This window comes from Chrysochloris asiatica, unplaced genomic scaffold (genome assembly GCF_000296735.1).
Source record: "Chrysochloris asiatica unplaced genomic scaffold, ChrAsi1.0 scaffold00290, whole genome shotgun sequence".
In the NCBI taxonomy this organism is placed as follows: domain Eukaryota; kingdom Metazoa; phylum Chordata; class Mammalia; order Afrosoricida; family Chrysochloridae; genus Chrysochloris; species Chrysochloris asiatica.
The window spans coordinates 3461824-3483137 of record NW_006408808.1 but is presented as its reverse complement, the minus strand read 5'-3'; the positions used below and the strand labels follow the sequence as shown (position 1 = coordinate 3483137).

Sequence of the window (21314 nt, the reverse complement as noted above, 5' to 3'; positions counted from 1 at the left end):
TCTCTTTCTTCAGGCTTTTGCCAAGTTGTGAAGAGCAAAGAGGCAGTGTTTTTCCTTGAGCAGAGGCAGACAGGACCTGGGGGAGCTAGCTGTCATGAGAGTGGTCTGGGGGTGTTCCAAGGCAGTGTGGAAACGTGGGCAGAGACGCCCCATCATCTGTCCTTCCTTAAGTAAGGAAGGACGTGACCACTCTGCTAGTGACTGTCTTTCCTTTCCTTCCTGGTAGCTGGCAGGGCTCTGTGACTCAGGCCTGGTTGGTGAGAAATGCTATGTGCAATTTCTGGATTGAGTCTTTAGAAAAGGATATGCTTGCTGTCCTCTCCTTGTTTTCTGCTTTCCCAGGAGTGGAGAGATTATAAACTCATGTCGCTCCAGAATCAGGAAGGTAGTATGAGAAAGAGACTCAAGTCTTAACTTAAGCCATGTATTTTGGGGTCTCTCTGGCCTGGCACTGTAAGATAAGTGCTGGACTGCTAACTACCAGGTTAGCAGTTCAAACCCAGCCGCCCCTCCTGGAAAACCATATACATATGGCACTTAACTGTTAAGTGTCATTGCCTCAGTGTGATAAGTAATTGTGAATGTGAGAGAAAGTTGAACGGTATTTTGATTTTACTTTGATTTAAAACACTAGAAATGGAAGCTGGATGCTTCTCATACTGGGCTTAAAGTCTCCCCCCCCCCCCTTTAATTTTAAATGAATTTGATAGTAGTTGTCTCATAGGGCATGTTGTTATTGTTTTGTGCGGTGGAAGTGTAGGCATGGAAGGAAGATAATTGGAGGTAATAGATTGAAGCCACTTGCTTTAGAGGTAACTTTGTACATCTAACTGTTTGTTTCTTTTGAAATGACAAGCCAAGCAGCAGACTATGTCTTATAATAAACCAAGAAGTAAGTACATCTATGGAGAGGGTGGTGGCGCTATAGAGTAAGCGCTGGATTGCAAACCACAAGTTCAGTGGTTTGAGTCTACCAGCCCCCCCCTCCCCCCGCCCCAGATAGAAAGCAGAGGCTTTTGTTCCTGCAAACAACCTGTAGCCTTGAAAACGCTATACAGGGCTGCCGTGACTCGGAACCTTCTAGATGACTCGTAGCAGCAACAAACACATCTGTGGTTTTCGCTGTTACTTTCTGTGAATCTTCCTCTAAGGTAAGATGTATATTTCACTTTATGTGAATATTTTTGTTGTTAAATACTGTCCAGTGAGTTCCTACTCATAGTGACCCTGTGTAGAGTTTCCAAGCAGTGAGTGATGGCCTTGAGCCATGGACCCTGTGGTTAGCAGTCCTGTGCTTACCCTACAGAATCACCCCAGAACTCCTTTGTATGCATAGCAACAAAGAACTAATAATGATTATGCAGGTGGTGCTGAAGGGTAAGCACAGGACTGCTAACCACGAAGTTGCAGTCCAAACCCAGTAGCCACTCCGAGGGAGAAAGATGAGGCTTTCTGCTTCCATAAAGATTTACAGCCTCAGAAACTTGTACAGAGTTGCTATGGGTTGGAACTAACTCATTGGCACCTAATAATAACAGTATGTAATCGATGGCACCTCATAATAATAGTGTATAATCGATGGCACCTAATAACAGTGTATAATTGAAGAAATGCAGTTGCTGTCAGGTTGGTTTCCCCCTTCTGGCAGCCCAGCATGTCGCAGTAGAACTGGGCTCTCTGGGGAGGTCAGTGTCTGGTCAGCATGCCTTTCTTCTGAGATACCCCTTGGTGGACTTGAACTGTCCACCTCTCACTTAGCAGTGGAGCATGTTAATCATTTATACCTCTCACTTAATTGAATAGAAAATCTTATGACATGGTTTTTTATCTATAGCTATAGGAAGACTTGTGTTAAAAGACTCTGATTATGTGTGTAAATTGTAGTCATAAATTGAACTGTGGAAGAAACTACATTCTCGTATTTGCTAACCTAACCAAGGAGTCCTGGTGTGGCGTTGTAGGACAGGAACTGGACTGCTGCCTTCAAGGTTGGCTGTTCAAACCTAACAGCTACTCCTCGGAAATCCTATACAGGGTTGCTGTGTATTGGAACCGACTCCACATCACTTAACAGCAACAACAGCCTTATCAATTAGATCTAAAGTATTCAGTTTTATCACTAGTATTTAATAAGTATTTCAGTTTGTTATTTAAGCATGAGTAGCTAACATTTGATGAAATGGATGATACCAAGAAAAACCAGGTTTTCTTATATCAATAAATATTTGAGAAAAATGGAAATGGGAAAAAGACTACATATGCAAGAATGAGGAAAAACTGAAAATAGTTGAAATTTTAACATAAAAATAAACAAACGTGCTGGTTGTAGAGTGGAAAGAAATGAATTGCTTAGAAGTGCTGGCACCATTAAGTCTTAATCTGGAATAAGTTGAAATCTTAAAACATGTCAAAATGAATTCCAGATGGGTTAAAAACTTAAATGTTAGAAATGAAACAATAAATCTGAAAGAAAATCTAAGAGCCTGAGACTTCACATAGAATCCAAGGATCAGGGAAACTTTAACCACTGTAGTGTTAGAATGGATATATGTTTGGTTATGTATGTTGCCACCCCAAACCAAACAGAACCCAAGGGTGGGAGGGAGAGGGAAAAAAAAATGGGGGTGGGGGTGGAATCTGGTTTCATTAAATGTAAATACTGCAATGGCAAAAGATATCATAAAGTCAGTAGGAAAGTGGTAGATGTCGAGGCAGGACTTGGATTCATATCTATAATACACAGACTTCTCACAAATTGGACAAGACAGTCACCCAAGGGAAAAGAATGGGCAAAGCAGATTGAGATGGGTAATTCACAAGAGGTCAGATTTCTAATAAATATGAAGTAACGCTCAGAGTTTAGCAGTTGGGACAGTACTAATTGTAACAATGATATATTGACTGTGTTAGTTTTAATATATTGACTATATTAGTCAATGATATATTGACTGTTGCTACATAACGAATTCCCGCCAATTTAGCAGCTTGACACCATATGCATTTCTGTTGTGACCATCTCTGTGAGCAAGAAGCCCAGGTATGGCTCTCCTGGGTCCTCTATTTGGAGTCTCAGCAGGCTGGAGACTAGGTGTTGCCAGCTGTGTTCCTTTCTGGGATTCAGAGTTCTAGTCCCAGCTCACGATACTTGGCAGAATTCTTGCTTGAGGTGTGTGCTTTCTTGCTGCTGTCAGCTGGAACTATTCTGATCTCAGAAGCCCTACAGTCCCCTCTCACAGGCCCTCTCACAGTAGGGTAGGGCAGCTTATTTCTTTTTAAGCCAACCAGCAAATCTCTGACTCCAGTCAGCTAGTATCAGAACGTAATCATGGGAGTGACTTGCCCATCACCTTTGCTGTATACTATTAGGATCAAGTCATACGGTTCACCCCCACGTAATGACAGACTCACCGGTGCTGTCATGGTTGGAACTCTGCCTGCCACAGTTCTGTCACATCCATTGCATTGGACATGATTAGAAAACACCTGTTGTGTTTATTCCTGGGATGGGTTGGGAGGCCTGTGCACGAAAGGAAAGAGCTATGTAACAGGTTTTGTTTTTTTTTCATGAATATCTGGTCTCTGGTACAAAGCAAGGACATTTGTTGCAGCATTATTAGCAATGGCAGGACACTGTACACCAAGTGAATGCCCATTCGAGGGGAGTGGTTGATGGGCAAGGTGGTCTTCTAGAAAAGCTAGCTAAGTACTGATGGACCTGGAGGGATTTACAAGCAGTATTATTGAGTGAGATAGACTAGATGTAGAAAAGCTCCCTAATTCTTACAGGAAGCAAGGCAGAAACAACCTTATATTTACATGTGTGGGGGTATTTGATTGCATGAGTATGGCATTTTGTGGGACTATTCCTTTTTACGTGCGTACAGAACTTTTAAGATGAATAAGCAATGTTGGCAGTTCAAACCCACCAGCTGCTCCTCAGAAACCCTACGTAGGGTTTCTATGAGTCAGAACTGACTCCACTGCACTTACCAGCAATACTTAGCTTGCATTTTTGTTATTGTCAAAATGTGTTATCTTATAACTGGCATTGAGGTGCCTTAAGTCCAGAACACTAGCAAACCAAGCAGGATTGGAAAGTAAGACAAATCTGTTAGTTGGAGATATTTCCTTTGTCTGAGCCTTCTGCTGTAGCACTGTAGGATCAGTACTGGGCTGTGAACAGCAAGGTCAGCAGTTCAAACCCACCATCTGCTCTTCAGAAGCCTCTACAGGATTAATAGGGGTCGGAACCCATTCGACAGCACAAGCATTCATAAATACTTGTTGATACTAATGAGGTATAATGATAATCATTATGTAATAACTAGCGTTTACAGGAAGTTCTGTGGCACTGTATGATAAGCACTGACCTGCTAACCCCAGGGTCAGCAGTTCAAGCCCACCAGCTGCTCCTCAGAAACCCTAAGCAGGGTCGCTATGAGTCAGAAGGTACGCGATAGCACTTAACAACCACTCTATTTAACATAACTGAAGTCTAGTTAAAAAGTTACTTCCATTTTTAGAGTTAAATAGAAATAACTCTTGTTCAGTCTCTATTATCAATATTCTAAGGAGCTCTGGTAGCGTAGTGGTTACAAATCAGGCTGTGAACCTCAGGGACAGCAGTTCGAAACTACCAGCCGTTCTGCAGAAGAAAGATGAGGCTTTCTGCTCCTGTAAAGATTTACAGCCTTGGAAACCCTGTACCGGGTCGCTATGAGTCGGAACCGACTCCACGGCACATAACAACAACAACAAATGGATTGTTTGCTGTCATTTTGCTGGTTTTTTTGTGTGTTTTTTTTTTGGTGTGTGTGTGTGGTATTATCAGTTTCTTTGTTCCACATAAATTTCTGCTTTGACTTCGTTTTGTTTGTGGGTTTTCTTTTCCTTTCTTTCATTGCTTTTTTTGGAGTTTACTAAATCATCTTGATCTTCCTCTAATTTCGCCATCATATTTGAGGACAGCTTTGCTGGGTATATGATTCTTGGTAGTCAGTTTTTTTCTTTCAGAGTTTTGTATATGTCGTCCTGTTACCTTTTTGCTTGCATAGTTTCTGCTGAGAAATCAGTCTAGTCTTACTGGTTCTCCTTTGTAGATAGCTTTGTTTTTCTTGAGTTGCTCTCAGGAATTCTTCCTTGTCTTTGGTTTTGGAAAGTTGGATTATGTTATGTCTTGGTGATTTTCTTTTCAGATCTTTCCTGTTTGGGCTGCACTCAGCTTCTTGAATGGTTATCTTCTTGTGTTTCATGTTGTTAGGGATATTCCCCCCCCAGCAACTCTTTGATGAATTTTCTGTACTTTTTAATTGTCTCTCCTTGTTCTGGAAATCTGACTACCATAAATTATTCCTGTTTATATTGTCCCACTTAAATCTCAGACTTTCTTTCAATTGTGTTCTTTTTTGAGATAATTCTTCTAGTTTATTAGTGTTGAGAAATTTATCTTCAAGGTCACTCATTCAGTTTTACATTGATTCGGATCCACTCCTTTGCTCTTTCAATGTATTGTCCATTTCTGCAATCTTAGTGATTAATCTTCTGGATTTAGTTTCAGGTTTTTTTTAATTGTTTCAAATTTTGCATTTGTTTTGACTGCTTATTCTAGTGTTTTCCTAAAATTTTCTGAAGTTTTTTTTGTTGTTCTCTTTGTTGTTGTTATTAAGTGCCGTTGAGTCGATTCCGACCCATAGCGACCCTGTATAGGGTTTCCAAGGAGAAGCTGGTGAGCTTGAAGCACTGACCTTGCAGTTCAAACAACTTTGCAGTCTGACGCATTAGCCCACAGCGCTATTTGCATCTTGGTCATTTGTTTGAATCAGTCTCTCTTGTTTCACCTTGTGAGCCAAAACCGGCTGTTGTTTCCGACACATTGTGGTGATTTTTATTGATATTTCATTGATGAATGTATGCTGGTGTGTATCTAGGCTCTCATAAACTGTCTCTTGGTGAGTGTGATTAGAGAACGGGAATTTGTGCTTTGTTTTCTGTGTACCGTTCTTGCCGCCCTGTCATTAATCTGGTGGTATAGGAGCTGGCATTGTGTCTTGTCCCGTGGGTGGAGTTGCAGAGGGCACTGTTACAGCAGAGCTGTGTGGGCACGGTAGCTTTCTTCCGGGAGGTGGGCAAGAGTGGAACACAAAACAGAACAAACAAACCAGCAAATAACAGTGAAAATAATATAATAAAGAAACAAAAATGAGCAACAAGGGAAGAGAGGAACAGGAAAATAAGGCCATACATTAGAAAAAGAAGAGAGAAAATGAAGAGAAGAAAACATTAAAAAGAACAGAAAGGGAAGATGAAATGAGAGAAACTAGAGAGTTGTAATGAAAAATAAAGAGGAAGAAAAGAAGAGGGAAATGAGCAGAAGAAAAGGCAAGAACAAAAGCGGAGATAGAAAGGCTAAAAGTCAGGGGAAGGGAAAGAGAAGAAGAAGGAGTAAGAAGAACAGTTTAACAATGAAAGGAAAAATTAACAAGACCAGTGCACTTGTTAGAGCCAGAAAGTAGAAAACTCTTGGGGGCTGCTGCTGGCCAAAGAACTCCTAAGGTGGGTGGAGAAGGGCTGTGTTGACTGAGTCCCCAGTTCTGGATGGAGTTTCTATAGGCCTAGGTGTTGTCTGTGTTCAGGGCACCCAATCCAGAAGTGGTTTGTGGAGGTTCTTCAGGTTGCTAGTTTTAGTGTCTGTCAGAACCTGAAGGCAGCTAGGGGCAGGGTGGCTGATTATGAAGGTTCCTGTTCATCTATCTGACCTGGAGACTCTGTGGGTTCTGTAGGTCTGTCTGTCAGGGAATCTCCCGGAATCCAGGAGCTAAGGCAGCACAGCAGGCAGCTACCTAGACTGGCTCAAACCATGCGGCTTAGCACTCCCAGAGAGCAGGGTCTACGCTGGGGATGTTATGTAGGGGACTGTGGGAGCAAGAAGGAATTTCACCTTTTCTGTCACCCATGTAAATCTGCATTGTCTGGTTGCTATCTGTTTGTCTCTCCCTACCTTGTGACAAAATTCTAGATGGACCTGCACATCTGACTGGTAGTCTTTTCACCGCTCAGTCTCTTTTGTTGCCTCTGCTCAGCTTCTCCTCCCACTAGGTCTTCAATCCATTTTTCTAACCTTTCTTTTGAACCGCAGGGTTCCAGGATTGTCCTCTGTGTCAGTTCATTTGTGGTGCTGTGGATTGGTGCGTTAGACTGCAAAGTTGGTTTGAATTGCAAGGTCGGTGGTTCAGACTCACCTTGGAAACCCTATAAAAGATCTCTATGGGTTGGAACCAACTCAGTGGCACTTAACAACAACAACAACAATCTTTGTTGCAGAGAGTCTGTTTCGTGTGTCTCTCTAGTCTACTGTCCTTCTGGAAGTCTCCTTCTGTGTTCTATTTTAGACAAACTTTCCACATCGGGATGTTTCAAAACTGAATGAAATAGCTAATGTTTAAAAAAACAACAACATTTTCTTCTAGTATCCTTTTCTGATGATGAGAAATACCAGCTGCGAAAATTTGTCAATAAATCGTATCTGCTGGATAAGCAAGCCCATCGTCAAGTGTATTACAGTTTGATTGACATCCTTCTGGCCTATTGCTATGAAACTCAAGTCACCGAGGGAGAGAAGAATGTAAGTAAGTGCATGTGTGTCTGTGCATGTTGGAATACAGTCGTGAGAGTAAATCCTGTTGTGATTAATTATGTAGGGCATGATGTGGGCAGAAGAGCAAGTGTGCGTTGGCAGTGGGTAGGAATAGGAAACCATGGTACACATTTGGTCTTTTTCTCTTCTCTCTGGACTTTCATCTCTACCAAAGAGCAGAGTGGGGAAGTTTAAGGAATTTAGGCTGAGGACTGAGGATATCCTGATTCTCAGTCTTGCTATTAAAAGGAAAATGCATACATTTCTTAAAGACAGTAATTAAAATTTGTTAGCATTTCAGCCATCAGAAATGTCCCTTGTTACAGTATGATATGTGTCTTCCCAGTTTTCTCAGTGTTCACATGTCTATATATGTATATTTACGTTAGATCAGAACATATCCATGATATTTAATTTGCTCTTCTTACTCAACAGCATAACATTAGCATAGAATTAGAATTTGCTTTGTGCCAATTTTATTGTTGTCATGATTCTGGAAATCTCTAAGGCGACTCTTGAGGTTTGCAATTGGCTCCAAAATGAATATTAATGAGTAAGTGTAGCAAGGGTCTAATATAATTGAAAATTGCCCCCCCCCCACTCTTCTTTCAAAGAATTACCATTGAAGAACATGTTTTCTCACAAATAAAGTGCTTCATGTTATTTCTTGAAAAAGAAAAATAAGAGTGTTATATTTGATAAAATTTGCTATTTGATTCTTGTATTTGAAATCATGATGTTTTGCAACTTTGAGACTGTCTCCAACATTTGCTTATTCTTACAGGCGTTTTCTGAAAGGCTAAATTTTTGACCACCTTTTTAAGTGCCGCACACAGCACTTCAGCATTATCTTTGATTCTTTAGTATGTTATTTATAAGATATTTGGGAAATGAAAAATTGAGAAGGACAGAGATTGAACATTCATTGCTTTGCTGTAAAATAGTTCCTTGCTTTTCTGTTGTGTCGCTCTTATCAGTGAAAATGCATTATATATATATATATATATATACACACACACACACACACACACACATACACACACACATATTTATATATACATACATACGTGTGTGTATTAATTTTTTATTGTGAATTGAATGAAGGTTTATAGACAAGAATATTAGTTGTACATTGAACAGATTATTTACTTTGTTTCATCTCAATGGTTGCAATCCCCTCTACATTAACATCAAGGAGCACTCTGGTAGCGTATTGGTTATAAGTCAGGGTGCTAACCTCAAGGTCAGCAATTCGAAACTACCAGGTGTTCTGCAGGAGAAAGATGAGGCTTTCTGCTCCCATAAAGATTTATAGCCTATTCACAGGTGCTGTGAGTCGGAACCGGCTCCACGGCACATAACCACCACCACTACGTACCACGTAACAACAGTTATCCCACATCCTCCCTGTTGTTCCTATTTCCATTCCACCCACCTTCCCAATCCTTCTCAGCTTTGTCCTTACATAAATATTGCCCTTTTGGTTTTGAATGGTTGGCCATTCCATGGTGAAGCATACCTTACTAGTGTTATTGTCTCCCCTTTATTTCTGTCTACTAAACATTGGGCAACATGGGTGAGTTCCCTCCTGACCTGAAGCGTGGTCAAGGGCCATAGTCTCAGGTCTTCCAGTCTCTTTCTGACCAATAAGCTTGGTCAGTCTTGGAGAAGCATTATATTTTGGAATTCTAAGGAGAGCAGACACAAACTTGCCTCTGATAGCCTCTTCTATCAGCAGTAAAGTTATTTTTCTGCACTAGTGAGCACATTTTAGTGTTTATATATGCCACTGGTACTCAGACTTATGTGGATGTATTTACTTGCTTTTTACGTGATATATCCTCTAATGTGATGGTACTGTTTTCTCCATAACAAACCAAGGTTGAATCTGCATGGAATATCAGAAAATTGAGTCCAACATTGTGCTGGTTCGAGGTATGATTTTTAGCTTCAATTGTTTAGATTTTATTTGCTCATCAAGTTATTCTTCCATCATTGTTAGTTCATTTTTGGTAGTTAAGCGATTCCTTGACTTTTTAAAGTAAAAACTTTTCGATACAAGTCTGCTTTTTAATAAAGTTCGGATTTCCATTTGTTACCCTTACTCTAATCGTAATAATGCTGATTACGCCAGTTTGGGTATTTTGGAAAGCGACTAGGAGCATCTTTTTTGGGAAACATTGAGAGATGGCATTTAAGGCCTGTTTGTAAGTTGTTCATGTATGGAAGTCACACTTAGGTGACAATACTACTTGCTGTCACTTATTCATCATCAAGATATGTGTTACATTTATGGTGGGACTTCAAAAGTTCATGGAAAATGAAATTAAAAGATAATGGAATTTTTATGTTAAACTTTTGAAGCTTCCTTGGATTATCTGGAGCCTTGGTGATACGGTGGGTTAAATGATGGACTGCTACTTACAGGGTTGACAGTTCAAATCCACCAGCTGCTCTGAGGAGGAAAAGTGAAGCTGTCAGCAGCTGTAAAGATAATCAGCCTTGCAAACTCTGTGCTGTTATCTGGCGGGATCAACTCAGCAGCGTTCGGCTCCCTAGGGTCTTCAGTATATCTTGGATCAATGATCAATTTGGTACTATTCAAAATAAAACTCTTTTTTTTTCCCCAAGTCAATGTGGAGAAAAAGTGTCTGCTCTGTAATAAGTGAAAGCAAATGATTCAAGTAAATAATCATTGTTACTTATGCCCATAACATAAAAGGAGACTATGAGTATACTTCACTCTGGAGTTCTACATTGTTCATCTGAAGTGTCTTGAATATTTCTAAGAGACACAAGCATGAATCAGATATCATTTTTAAGTGTCCTTTACTTGCATCTGTATTTTGTTAATGCCATATGCTTTTAGATTCTTATTTGTAACTCTTGAAAGTCTTTATAATTTTTCTTGCTGCATAAGTAATATTTTAAGGTGCATTTGTAGCATGCTGCTGCATTCTGAATAATTGCAAAGATGACAATTACTGTAAAGTATACAAACTATGTCTGATTTCATGATTTTATATTTCTCTTCTACTTGGCTTTCTGATGACCCAAAATGTTAATAGTTTAGTATTTCCTTGTGTGCTTTTGGTTGTAAAATCTGTTTTATTTCCTTATTCAAATGACATTTCACAGACATATACTAACGTTCAGGAAATCCTGGTGTCCTTTGGAAGGAGAGTTTTGTGCTACCCACTTTATCGCCATTTCAAGCTTGTGTTGAGAGCCTACAGAGATGCTGTAAAGATACTACAACTAGGTAAGACGTTGTTGTGCTTGCAGATTTGATAGTGAAAAGTTATAAACTTTGAGTGTGTGAAAATGTAATGGTTTTACTATTCTGTATACATAAATGAAAACTTTCCAAAACCCAAGTACCTCCCCACCCAGTACATAAAGCAAAAGTCCCACTGTGAAGGTACATGATCACTTCCTTCCTGATGGGTGGGATGGGTATGTGAGGATGCCATACACTGTATTCCAGACCAGTTCGTAATGGGGTGTAGTGTGTGTAATTTTCTACATGTTATATACTAGGATTGTGAGCATAATAATAAATAAGGTAAATTCTGTGTTTGGTGTTGTGGGCTAATGTATCAGACTGCAAAGTCGTTTTAACTGCAAGGTCAGTGGTTCAAGCTCACCAGCTACTCCTTGGAAACCCTATACAAGGTCACTATAGGGTCGGAATCGACTCAACGGCACTTTACAACAACAACAACAACAAATGAAGTAGTTAATGCTGTAGGCTATGCAAACCCAGCAGCAACTATGATGGAGAAAGATGAGCCATTCTGCTCCCGTAAATAGTTACAGCCTTGGAGACCCTATACAGAGTTGCTGGGAGTTGGAACTGACTAGAAGGCACTTTAACAACAACAGCGTGGCATTTACAGGGGCCCTGGTGGCACAGTGAGGACCCGTGGTGCAGCTTTTGGCTATTGCTAAAACCAACCAGAAACGAGAAAGAAACATGTTGCCTTTAAGGATGTGAGAAATTCCACAGTGCCCATTGAGCATCCTTGGGATAACTATGTAATTTCCAAGACAGTGAGTTTGAAGGAGACACCATCCATTTGTATGAATTAGTTCTGGCACATTTATTTGAAAGTCATTTCGGATACTTTATGGTCACTTCTTGTGCCCTCCCCGGGGAAGTCTCATTCTTCTTTTGTCCTTAGATATATGTGTGCTGGGGTTTAGTTTTTAGGCTGTAGGTTAAGAAGGAGGAAAGGAAGGAAGTTTTTCCTTGTTCATCCAGGTGACTTCCTTGGCTCAAAGGAGAGTCACAGCTCCTGCTTAGTGGAGTCCTGGTGTGGCGCCGTAGGATAAGTACTTGACCTCAAGGTTGGTTTGAACACAAAGGTGATTCAAACTCACCAGCTGCTCCTTGGCAACCATGTGCAGGGTCACTATGAGTCAGCACTGACTTAACAGCAACAACAGAGGAGTCCTAGTGTGGTGGTGTAAGGTAAGTACTGGACCACAAGTTCAGTTTGAACCACAAGGTTGATGGTTGAAACACACCAGCCACATCTTGGAACCCTCTACAGGGTCGTGATAAGTCTGAATGTACTCAACAGCTCTTAACGACGACAACAACAGACGTGTACCTAAGTTTTTCTTTGTTCTCTGGTGACTTATATAGTTGTCTTTCCCTGGAGGAAAGTCTTCTTTGAAGGAGATTTTATTAACAGAGACATTAATTATAAAAGTGAATCCTAATTAAATGAACAATACCATTTTGTTCATCTAATTGGTTTGACTCTCTGCATTTGATTTGGAAGGCCTTTTGATTATGAAACGGCAGACAGTACAACCACTGAGAAATGTATCGACTTTAACAGTGGGAAATGATAGCCCTGTGTGCTCAGTTGTCATTCCTTCTTGCCTTCCACCTAAGGCACTTCTGAAATTACCTTGCAAAATCAATCTATTATAAACGACTGATTGTTGAGCTTGAAAAGTAATCAGTTACACATTACAATTAATTTTTTGTTTAAGTCATGCTAGATTATCTGGGCATTATTCATAAATTGAAAGAGTGAGAACGTAGTTTACACTTGTCCTGTTACATCTGGCTTCCAGATGGAAAACAGTCAACGCTGTGACAAAACACGCATATGTACAGATACATACACACGTACACACAAGCTACTACCTACCCATTTTTGTTTTAGGAAGTAATCTAGTTTCCTAAATTATTTTTATTTGAAAAGTAATCAGTGCTGTGATTGCATAGCCAAAAGTAAATTTGATTCCCTTGATTTACATTGTAATCAGTTGCTCAAAGAGTTTTATTTAGTAGGTTAGATATGAAATTTAGATGTCACTTCATCATTATCAATCTTGCAAGAAGTGGCCTTATCAGCTGTGCGGTGACAGCAACAGAAAACTTGATGAATACATTGGCAGTCTCTCTGCTGACAGTGAATCCGAATGTTCTGTAAATCCTGCACAGGGTGTTTCTGTGGTTGTCTTGAGTTGTGGCTTGTGAGTGCTGCACAAGTGGCCTAGAATTCACACTGAAAGCTGTAGGGGTGACACACTGACTGAGGCTTGGAAGCTGAATTTGTGCAGAGGAAGGGCATAGGGGTGCCGTTTGTATCTCTAAGAGGCTTGTTTGTTTGAATGCCTCATAATTCAGTCGTGATAGCTCTGGTTTGGCATTTAATGCTTTCTAAGAATGAATTTGTGCCTATTTATAATCCAGAATGCAGCCACAGTCCTCACACTTTTTATTTTAAGGGTCAGGAGAGCTCTTTCAGAGTTGAAAGTCATCACTAACTGTTTCTCCAAAAGAAATAATTGATCTTCAACAGAATAAGCTTCTGAATCCAATGTAGGAATGCTTCTGAATCTAAAAAAAAATATTTTATTATAACTTACTAAGATCTGAATTTTCTAAAAGCCCTGAATTTGCTTTGCAGAAGTCTTTATAAGGATTCTTTCGTAGGCTTTGACTTTTTAAAATTTTATATTTCTTCTTTCATCATTTCCCTTTCTCCAAAAGACTGCCCAGTTTTACCTCACTGTTGCTGTATCCAAACTCTTCAAGGCCCAGAAAGCCTGCTTTTCCTCTGTACTGTCTCAGTACTTAATCAGTACCTGGTGCACGTGGTATGGCTGACCCTGGGGCGGGCAGGAATCCTGGAGTACGTGATTGTCCTCCCTTTTTTCTCAGTCTCTGTCTTTCAAGCCGCTTTCACATGCTCTGCCTGTTCCGTTCTTTGAGGAAGAATGAGTAAAGCGCTTCATGCAAGTGTCAGTTCACTGATACTGTTGTTTAGTGCTGTTGCTTCGGCTCCGACTCATAGCAACCCTGTATAGGGTTTCCCAGGAACGGCTGCTGATATTAGTCAATTGAAAATAAATGGAAGAAATAAAGAGAGCAGTTTTTTAATCTAGCTTCAGAAGCTTTATATGTGACATTGTTTAATACTTGCTTATACATTGTTTATCCTATGTGCCAACCCTGTACAGGGTCGCTATGGGTCGGACCTGACTCGATGGCACTTAACAACAACAACAATAGCTACATTTTATTAATCTTAAAAAATCGTAAAGGCATCCCTCACTCTGCTTTGGTAGTCTTGCTCAATTATTTAATGTGTCATGATAATGCTAACTATGATGATGAAGAGTACTGGTATAGTGCTGTAGGATACATACTGGACTGGCAACTGCAAGTTTGCAGTTCAAACCCTCCAGCCGCTCTTTACAGGGTCACTGTGAGTAGTGATGGCACACAAGAACAATTATAATGAAAGGGGGAAGGGGAATACTGACATTTTCTCCCTGCACCCCGGTTTAGCTCTTTCTGTGGATTATTTATTAATTTGGGAGGAAATAGTAGGCAGATTTCTATAACTTAATTTGTAACCATCATTTTTAGTTTGCAAAGTTATTTTAATGCATAGACTGACCCCTTTGTATGTCATTTAAAAAAGAAAATCTTCCTTTCCCCAATGTTGGTGTTGTCGACAGTATCGCCTGCATCCAGGGAACCCCCCTCCACTCAACCACCACAGGCTGCTCCCTCCCGCTTCCACATGGAGAGGGGCCTTGAAAGTTGTGAGTCAGATACTCGTGTCTGTACTCTACAATCTCCAGTGTGCAGGCTACTCTGAGGACTTCTAAGCCTGCTTTATCTTGGTAAGGTGACAGGAAAGGGCCTCCTCCTCCCCATGGAGAGTGGTAGAAGACCCCATAGTACGTAGCCACTTTATCCAAAGAGATCTCTTGGCAAGTGAATAATCCAAGAAGCTTGGTTCTATGAAGAAGAATGTGGCATTAGGATTGGAGGAAGACTCACTAACAACCTGTAATATGCAAATGATACAACCTTGCTTGTTGAAAGTGAAGAGGACTTAAAATACTGACTAATGAAGATAAAAACCTCATCCTTCATATAGATTGCACCTCAATGTAAATAAAACAAAAATCTTCACTATGGACCAATAAATAGCAGCACGATAAATGGAGGAAAGTTTGAAGTTATCAAAGATTTCGTTTTCTTTGGATCCACAGTCAACACTTACGGAAGGAGCAATCAAGAAATCAAATCATGCATTGCACAGACAACTCTGTTGTGCCAAACTTCTTAAAATGTTCAAGAGTAAAGAGGTGAGGTCAGTGAGAGGACTTGGCTCCTGACCCATGCCGTGGTATTTTCTTTAGCTTCACATGCATGTGAAAGTTAGTGAGTAAGGGAGACGGTTGAAGACTTGTTGCATTTGAGTTCTGGTGTTGGAAAGGAATATTGAAAGTACCATGGACTGCTAGAAGAACAAACAGGTCTGTGTTTGAAGACGTATAGCCTGAGTGCTCCTTGGAGGTAAAGATGGCAAAACTTCATCTCTCAGACTTCCGACATATCATCAGGAGGGATCAATTCCTAGAGAAGGACATTATGCTTGGTATAGTGGAGGGTCAAGGAGACGGATTGGCACACTGGCAGCAGCCGTGGACTCATGCCTAACAATTGAGAGGATGGTGTGTCGTTCTGTTGTGCATAGGATGGCTGTGAGTCAAAACCCGCTTGATAGTACCTAACAGCAAAAATCTCCACCCCAAGGGGTTTGGCAGAGAAGTAAGAGGTTACAAATTCGCAGAACATTTTTCATTACTCTCTAAGGTTAGTGTAGGGAGTTGAACATCATTTCTTAAAAGATCTAGAATACTTGATGCATATTTTTTCTTTTGTGATCCTCATTGGAAATGTGTCAGAAAGCGTCCTGCTAGAGTATCTTACCAACCACAGCTGCCCTGGACTGACCACTTCCTGCATGCTAGCACTAGGTACCAGTTCGTTAGGTCCTGAGAAGTTGGCGATATCACCTCATTTTACAGATGGAAGTTAGGTACTACGAAGTTAATTCACTTGCCTAAAGTCTGTCTCACGGCTAGTAGTTGAAGAGAATTGTACTGCAGGTCTTCGTGACTCAAAGCTTGTACCATTAATTGATACTGAAATTGCTATACATGGAATTAATTGTAGTCTGCGATTTGCTTGAAAATTCTCTAGAATGGGTTTGGTGAAAATATGTAGGGCGTAAATGAAACAAGATTGGTCATGAGTTGATAATTGCTATAGCTGGTTGATGGAAACATGGGAGAACTCTACAATTCTAATTTTGTACATGTTATAAAAACATGTTGGAAAACTTTTATTTAAATCTTTTTTAGAAATCTGGGCTTATAACAACTGTGCTGTTTTTATGTAACAAATTTTAATTTACATCATCTTGTGGAAAATGTTATTTTTGTTCTGGTAGTTGTATTAAACATTTTGTGTGTGTGTTTGTGTATGGCTAATGAAAATACAGATGTTTTATTAGTTTTGTGTTTGCTTTTTCCTGATGAGGCTAATGGAAACCTACCTTTTCTACAGACAGTTGATGTCTGATGAATAGTAGCTACATTGCAGATCATACCCCAAGAAGCAGCCTTCATAATACTAGTTATTGTGACCAAGTAAAAGTACATTTTACTTAAGGTAATTAATAGCCCTGTATATCAGTCATGAACTGGCCCAATAATCTGTGTACATATTTTTAAGTTTTTAATGTAATTGGGTGATAGTTTACATGGGAGAGCATCAGCTTTACATTCATCCTATCGTATTTCATTTCATTGCAATTCAGTAATCAATTTTTTTTTAATGTTTTATTGTGAATTATATGATAGTTTACATGGGAGAACATTAATTTTCATTCATTCTATCGTACATCGTATCATTGCCATGGTTACAATCCCCTCCATGAATCATCAACCGACCAAAGGGTATACCCTGCAAGCCTGCCCCCTACACTGTCTCCCCCCCGCCCCCCCCAGGTGTTCAGCACACAGTCGCTCTCCCTCTCTGGATCTAAAGTCCCCAGCTGCTCCATCGCTCCACATCATTTTCTCTGTCTCCATCTCGGGCATCACTGTTTCTTTGGGTAGGGTCCTGCTCTCGGCTCTTCTCCGTTGATGGTCCTAGGGACCTCTGCTCCTAGACTGAAAAGTTATTCCCTCCCTTCCTTGCTACAAAACATCTACCTTTACATTTCCAACCCTCACAATCAGTCCTGATTACTATTATTCACTATTGTATCACAAGAGACCCATCTGCATTTCATTTCATCAGCTCCGCCTAGACAGATTGAATACTATTCACTAGAGATTCTGCCTTCCTCCAGGCCCCCTGGCTGTAGGTTCCCTCTTGAAAGCTTGTAAGCCAGTCACTTCTTGCCTTTGTAGTCCTCCACCCCCCATTTTGGGTAGCCAATGTCCAAGTTGCCCATCCCTGTCTACTCTGTGTGTGGAGGGGGTGGGAATCTTGCTATAAGAATTTGTTCCCTCTTTTGAGCTACTGCTTCCATAAGTGTAGGTCAAGTTCATCAAATTGTATCAGATTACTCTTTTTTTCCTCTTCTTTCTTCTTCTGGTTGAGCTCTGATCATCCAGTCATTGAAACCAGGTCAAGTGGGTATTATCTGCAAGTGTGGGTGTTCTTGTACATATGCCTTCTCTTTTTATCAGCTGAACACTTCACTTTCCACATTGTGGGGCTTAGGTCACCACTTCATTGTTGTTTTTCCCTCACTTCCTCTTATCAGTGACGAGCGTGTTCACCAATCAGAGCGTGTATTCCCATTGAGTCGTAGTCTTGGAAGGGGGTTTGCACTGAGGGGACCCAACCACTTGCCTTGATGTTTCCTGGGCAAGCAACTTGTTTGTTCTTGTAGTAAGTAATCAGTTTTTGATATTATTTACTAACCTTTTCCTTAACTGAAATAGCAGGATCAGTGTGAAGGAAGAAAAGAGACACACCACCACATGCATAGCATGGACTACCTTTGATCTTGGGAAACCAAGATGAATTCGTTTTTAGCATTTACATTTTTTTTTTTTTTTGTATTCCAGAGTTAGCTTAGCAAAGAGGTCTGTATATTGAAACACAGAGGAGAATATCCCTTAGTTGAAAACAGAAAGAGAAATCACTTGCATTTTCCAGTGTTGACAGGTAGCTGTATTTCATTCTTGTAGAAGGGGCCCTCATAGCACAGTGGTTAAGCATTGATGGCTGAGAAAGCTGAGACTACTTCTATAGAGACTGATCGCCTTGGAGCCCTAGGAGGGGAGTCCTGCTCTGTCCGTACAGGGTCCCTGAGTAACAATTACTCAGTAATAGTGCTTCTCTGTATGTGTGCATGCGGCAAATTTGATCCCTTCTCAATACTGGACATTTTAAAGAATGGTTGTGGTGGTGGTGGTTAAGTACTGTCGAGTCAGGTCCACTCATAGAGACCCCTGTACAGGGTTTCTGAGGCTGTAAATCTTTATGGGAGCAGAACACCTCATCTTTCTCCCACGGAACCGATGGTCGTTTTGAACTGCTGACCTTGAGGTTGGCAGCCCAACTCGTAACGCTAACATTATGGAGTTCTGGTATGGTGCTGTAGGATAAGCACTGGACCACAAGGTCCATTTGAACCACCAGATTGGCAGTTCACACTTACAAGCAATTCCTCCCTCAGAAACCGTACATACAGGGTCATTATGAGTCCGAACAGACTTGAAGATACTTAACAGCAACAGTCAAAACCGTTACATTATATAAAACTATTTTGAGGTTTACTAAGTATTTGTGAGGCACCTGCTTTGTTAAAGCTGAGCTTGGTGTCTTAGAGGTACCATAGTGAATAGGAGGGCTTCAGGAAGCATTACATTCTAACAGGGGCCATGGATATTAGACAGTTAGCTACCCAGTTGTTTTCTTTTGCCTTTTTCAGTTGTATAATTAAATATTTGTTGATGTTAAGTGCCATCAGGTCACTTCCGACTCACAGTGACCCTGTATAGGGTTTCTGAGGAGTGACTGGTGAGTGTGAACTGCCGACTTTGTGGTTCAAACTGACTTTGTGCATTGTTTATCCTACAGTGCCACTCCAGGACTCCATAATTGAATATATAAGATAACGAAACACTTGTCAGTTCCACAGTCTTCCCAGTGATACTAAATACGTGCATCATATTGTTCAGTTGTCACCATTAACCATTCTACCCAGTTTTGTTTTTTAGGCATTTGTAATACATATCTCAAAAGAGAAATACAGAGATTAGATATATAAAACCAGAGAGACTTAGGCGTAAGTCATTTAAGGTATGTGGTAACCTCTTCTAGAGCAGAGGTTTTGCCTTACTTGATTTTCTCTTCTTCAGTTCCATCACAGTTCCCAAGAGCTCTTAAGTCTATTAATTTATTTAATCAACAGATCTTTTTCTCAGTGCCTCCTAAAAAGCTATTATATGCAGAACACTCTAGCTATAAAGAGCAGTAGGAAGAACTAGACTTCTGCACTGTTATTTCAGGAAAATGCACACTCGTAGGGAAGCCAAGATGCCCATCAGTAACAAACTGCATCTGCAGTGTTAAGTGCCTCACAAGAATGTCGATTGGGTAGTTCAGGAAAGGGAGAGATGCTTCACTGAAGTGTCAGGGAAAACTTCACGGGGGGAATATGGTTTGAATTTGGATTTCAAAGATGGGTGTTGTTTGGACATAGAAGGGTAGAAGGAAGCGTTGTAAACATTGTGAGTGTGCAGGGGCTTAGTTTTTGGCAATTTGTGAAGCAACACAGTTTTGTCAATGAAAATTAGTTGGAAACTGATAGTCAACATGCTCTCTGACCATGAGATTTGCCCTCTAAACTCTATTTGATGATTCCTGTTTACCTGGTTACCAGGTTACCTGGTTAACTGGTTACCAGGATTTCTTTTTTGATTTACCAGTGAATTCCCTGGTACATACCCAGAAGATGGGAATCTTTGCATTCCATTTCCTTTCTTCCATTCTAAATTGTTCCTGCACTGTTTCCTAGTTAACTTCCCACAACATATAAAGTGTTTCTAAGAATTCAACAATCATAGTTCTTTCAGAAAATTTCACTAGAATGGAATTCTGGTATGGTACTGTAGGATAAGCACTGGACTGCTAACCACAAATTCAGTGGTTCAGATTCATCAGCCTCTCCTTGGAAGGTCATTATGAGTATGAACCAACTCAACAGCACTTATATTAAACAATCATAGTTCTCTCAGGAAACTTAAATGCAGTAGAATTGAATTCAGATTTCGAGCTGGTGTTTGTACCTGTTTTAACTGATAATTTATACTCCAACTAACCTGGGACAGGAGTGTGCTTCTGAGGATAGTCAGAGGCACTTCTGAGCCCAGGCTATGGGCTGGATGTGTGACGCTGGGCCAGGTGCACTGTGCAGGCTTGTGACCCAGGCAGTACCCCTCCCCCGCCCCTTCCCCCCAATCTCCTTCCACCAGGCAAAGCAGGTGCAGAGCCCCAGGCCATGTTCTTCATCTCTTTAATTGGCTTATTCTTCCCATTATTTATCTGCCCCCCCCAGCATTTCCTGATTTTTACATGTTACTTCATTGAAAAAAATTCATAGAAAAATTCCTTTTATCTTTTAATACCATTTTTCCACGTGCTTTTTGAAGCTCCGTTGTATATGAACATAAAAGGAGAAAGCATAAAGTTCTGATTATCTTCATGGAATCCCTCTTTCCATAATTCTATTAGCCACTAAACATTGGCATCACTCATTCCTAGATTGCTTTTATGGGAATTTCTAGGTTATTTACCAGTAACCATTTTCTATTGAGTTAATTACATCTTATGATGGTCCATCTTTGTCAGTAAAATTGTGCTTATTGGTGGTTGTGTGGTATGGAGTCGGTTCTGACTTACAATGACCCTGTGTAGGGTTTCTGAGGGTGTAAATCTTTATGGGCAGAAAACCTCCTCTTTCTTCCATGATGGTAGATTTGAACTGTTAGCCTTGTGGTCAGCAGTCCAACTTGTAACCAACTATGCTACCAGAGCTCCTAAGGTTTTAATAATGATTTTTCAGAAGCAGTTGACCAGGCCTTTCTTCTGAGTTGCCTTTAGATTGACTTGAACTGCCAATCTTTGGGCTAGCAGCTTAGCTTAGCATGTTAATCATTTCTTCCTCCCAGACATTCAAATTTTTAGGTTACATTTATATAAACAATTGGTGTTCTTTAAAATATACTGTAGGGGGCAGCAGTTCTTATATGGTGTACAAAAAATAACTGCTTTTTAGTTGCACAAATAATTAACAGCTGCTGCAAAGAAAAATCACAATTTTTTTTT

At 40.4% G+C, this 21314-nt stretch overlaps 1 protein-coding gene across 1 annotated transcript in view; it reads left to right on the top strand.

Annotated features, from left to right (window-relative positions):
• The window catches only part of SHQ1 (SHQ1, H/ACA ribonucleoprotein assembly factor), a 190571-nt gene that overhangs the window by 57289 nt on the left and 111968 nt on the right, over nt 1-21314 (top strand). The window contains exons 7-9 of the mRNA XM_006874633.1: nt 7467-7621; nt 9515-9568; nt 10772-10895. Coding sequence (XP_006874695.1) covers nt 7467-7621; nt 9515-9568; nt 10772-10895 — 333 coding nt within the window. The remainder of the gene's footprint in view (nt 1-7466; nt 7622-9514; nt 9569-10771; nt 10896-21314) is intronic.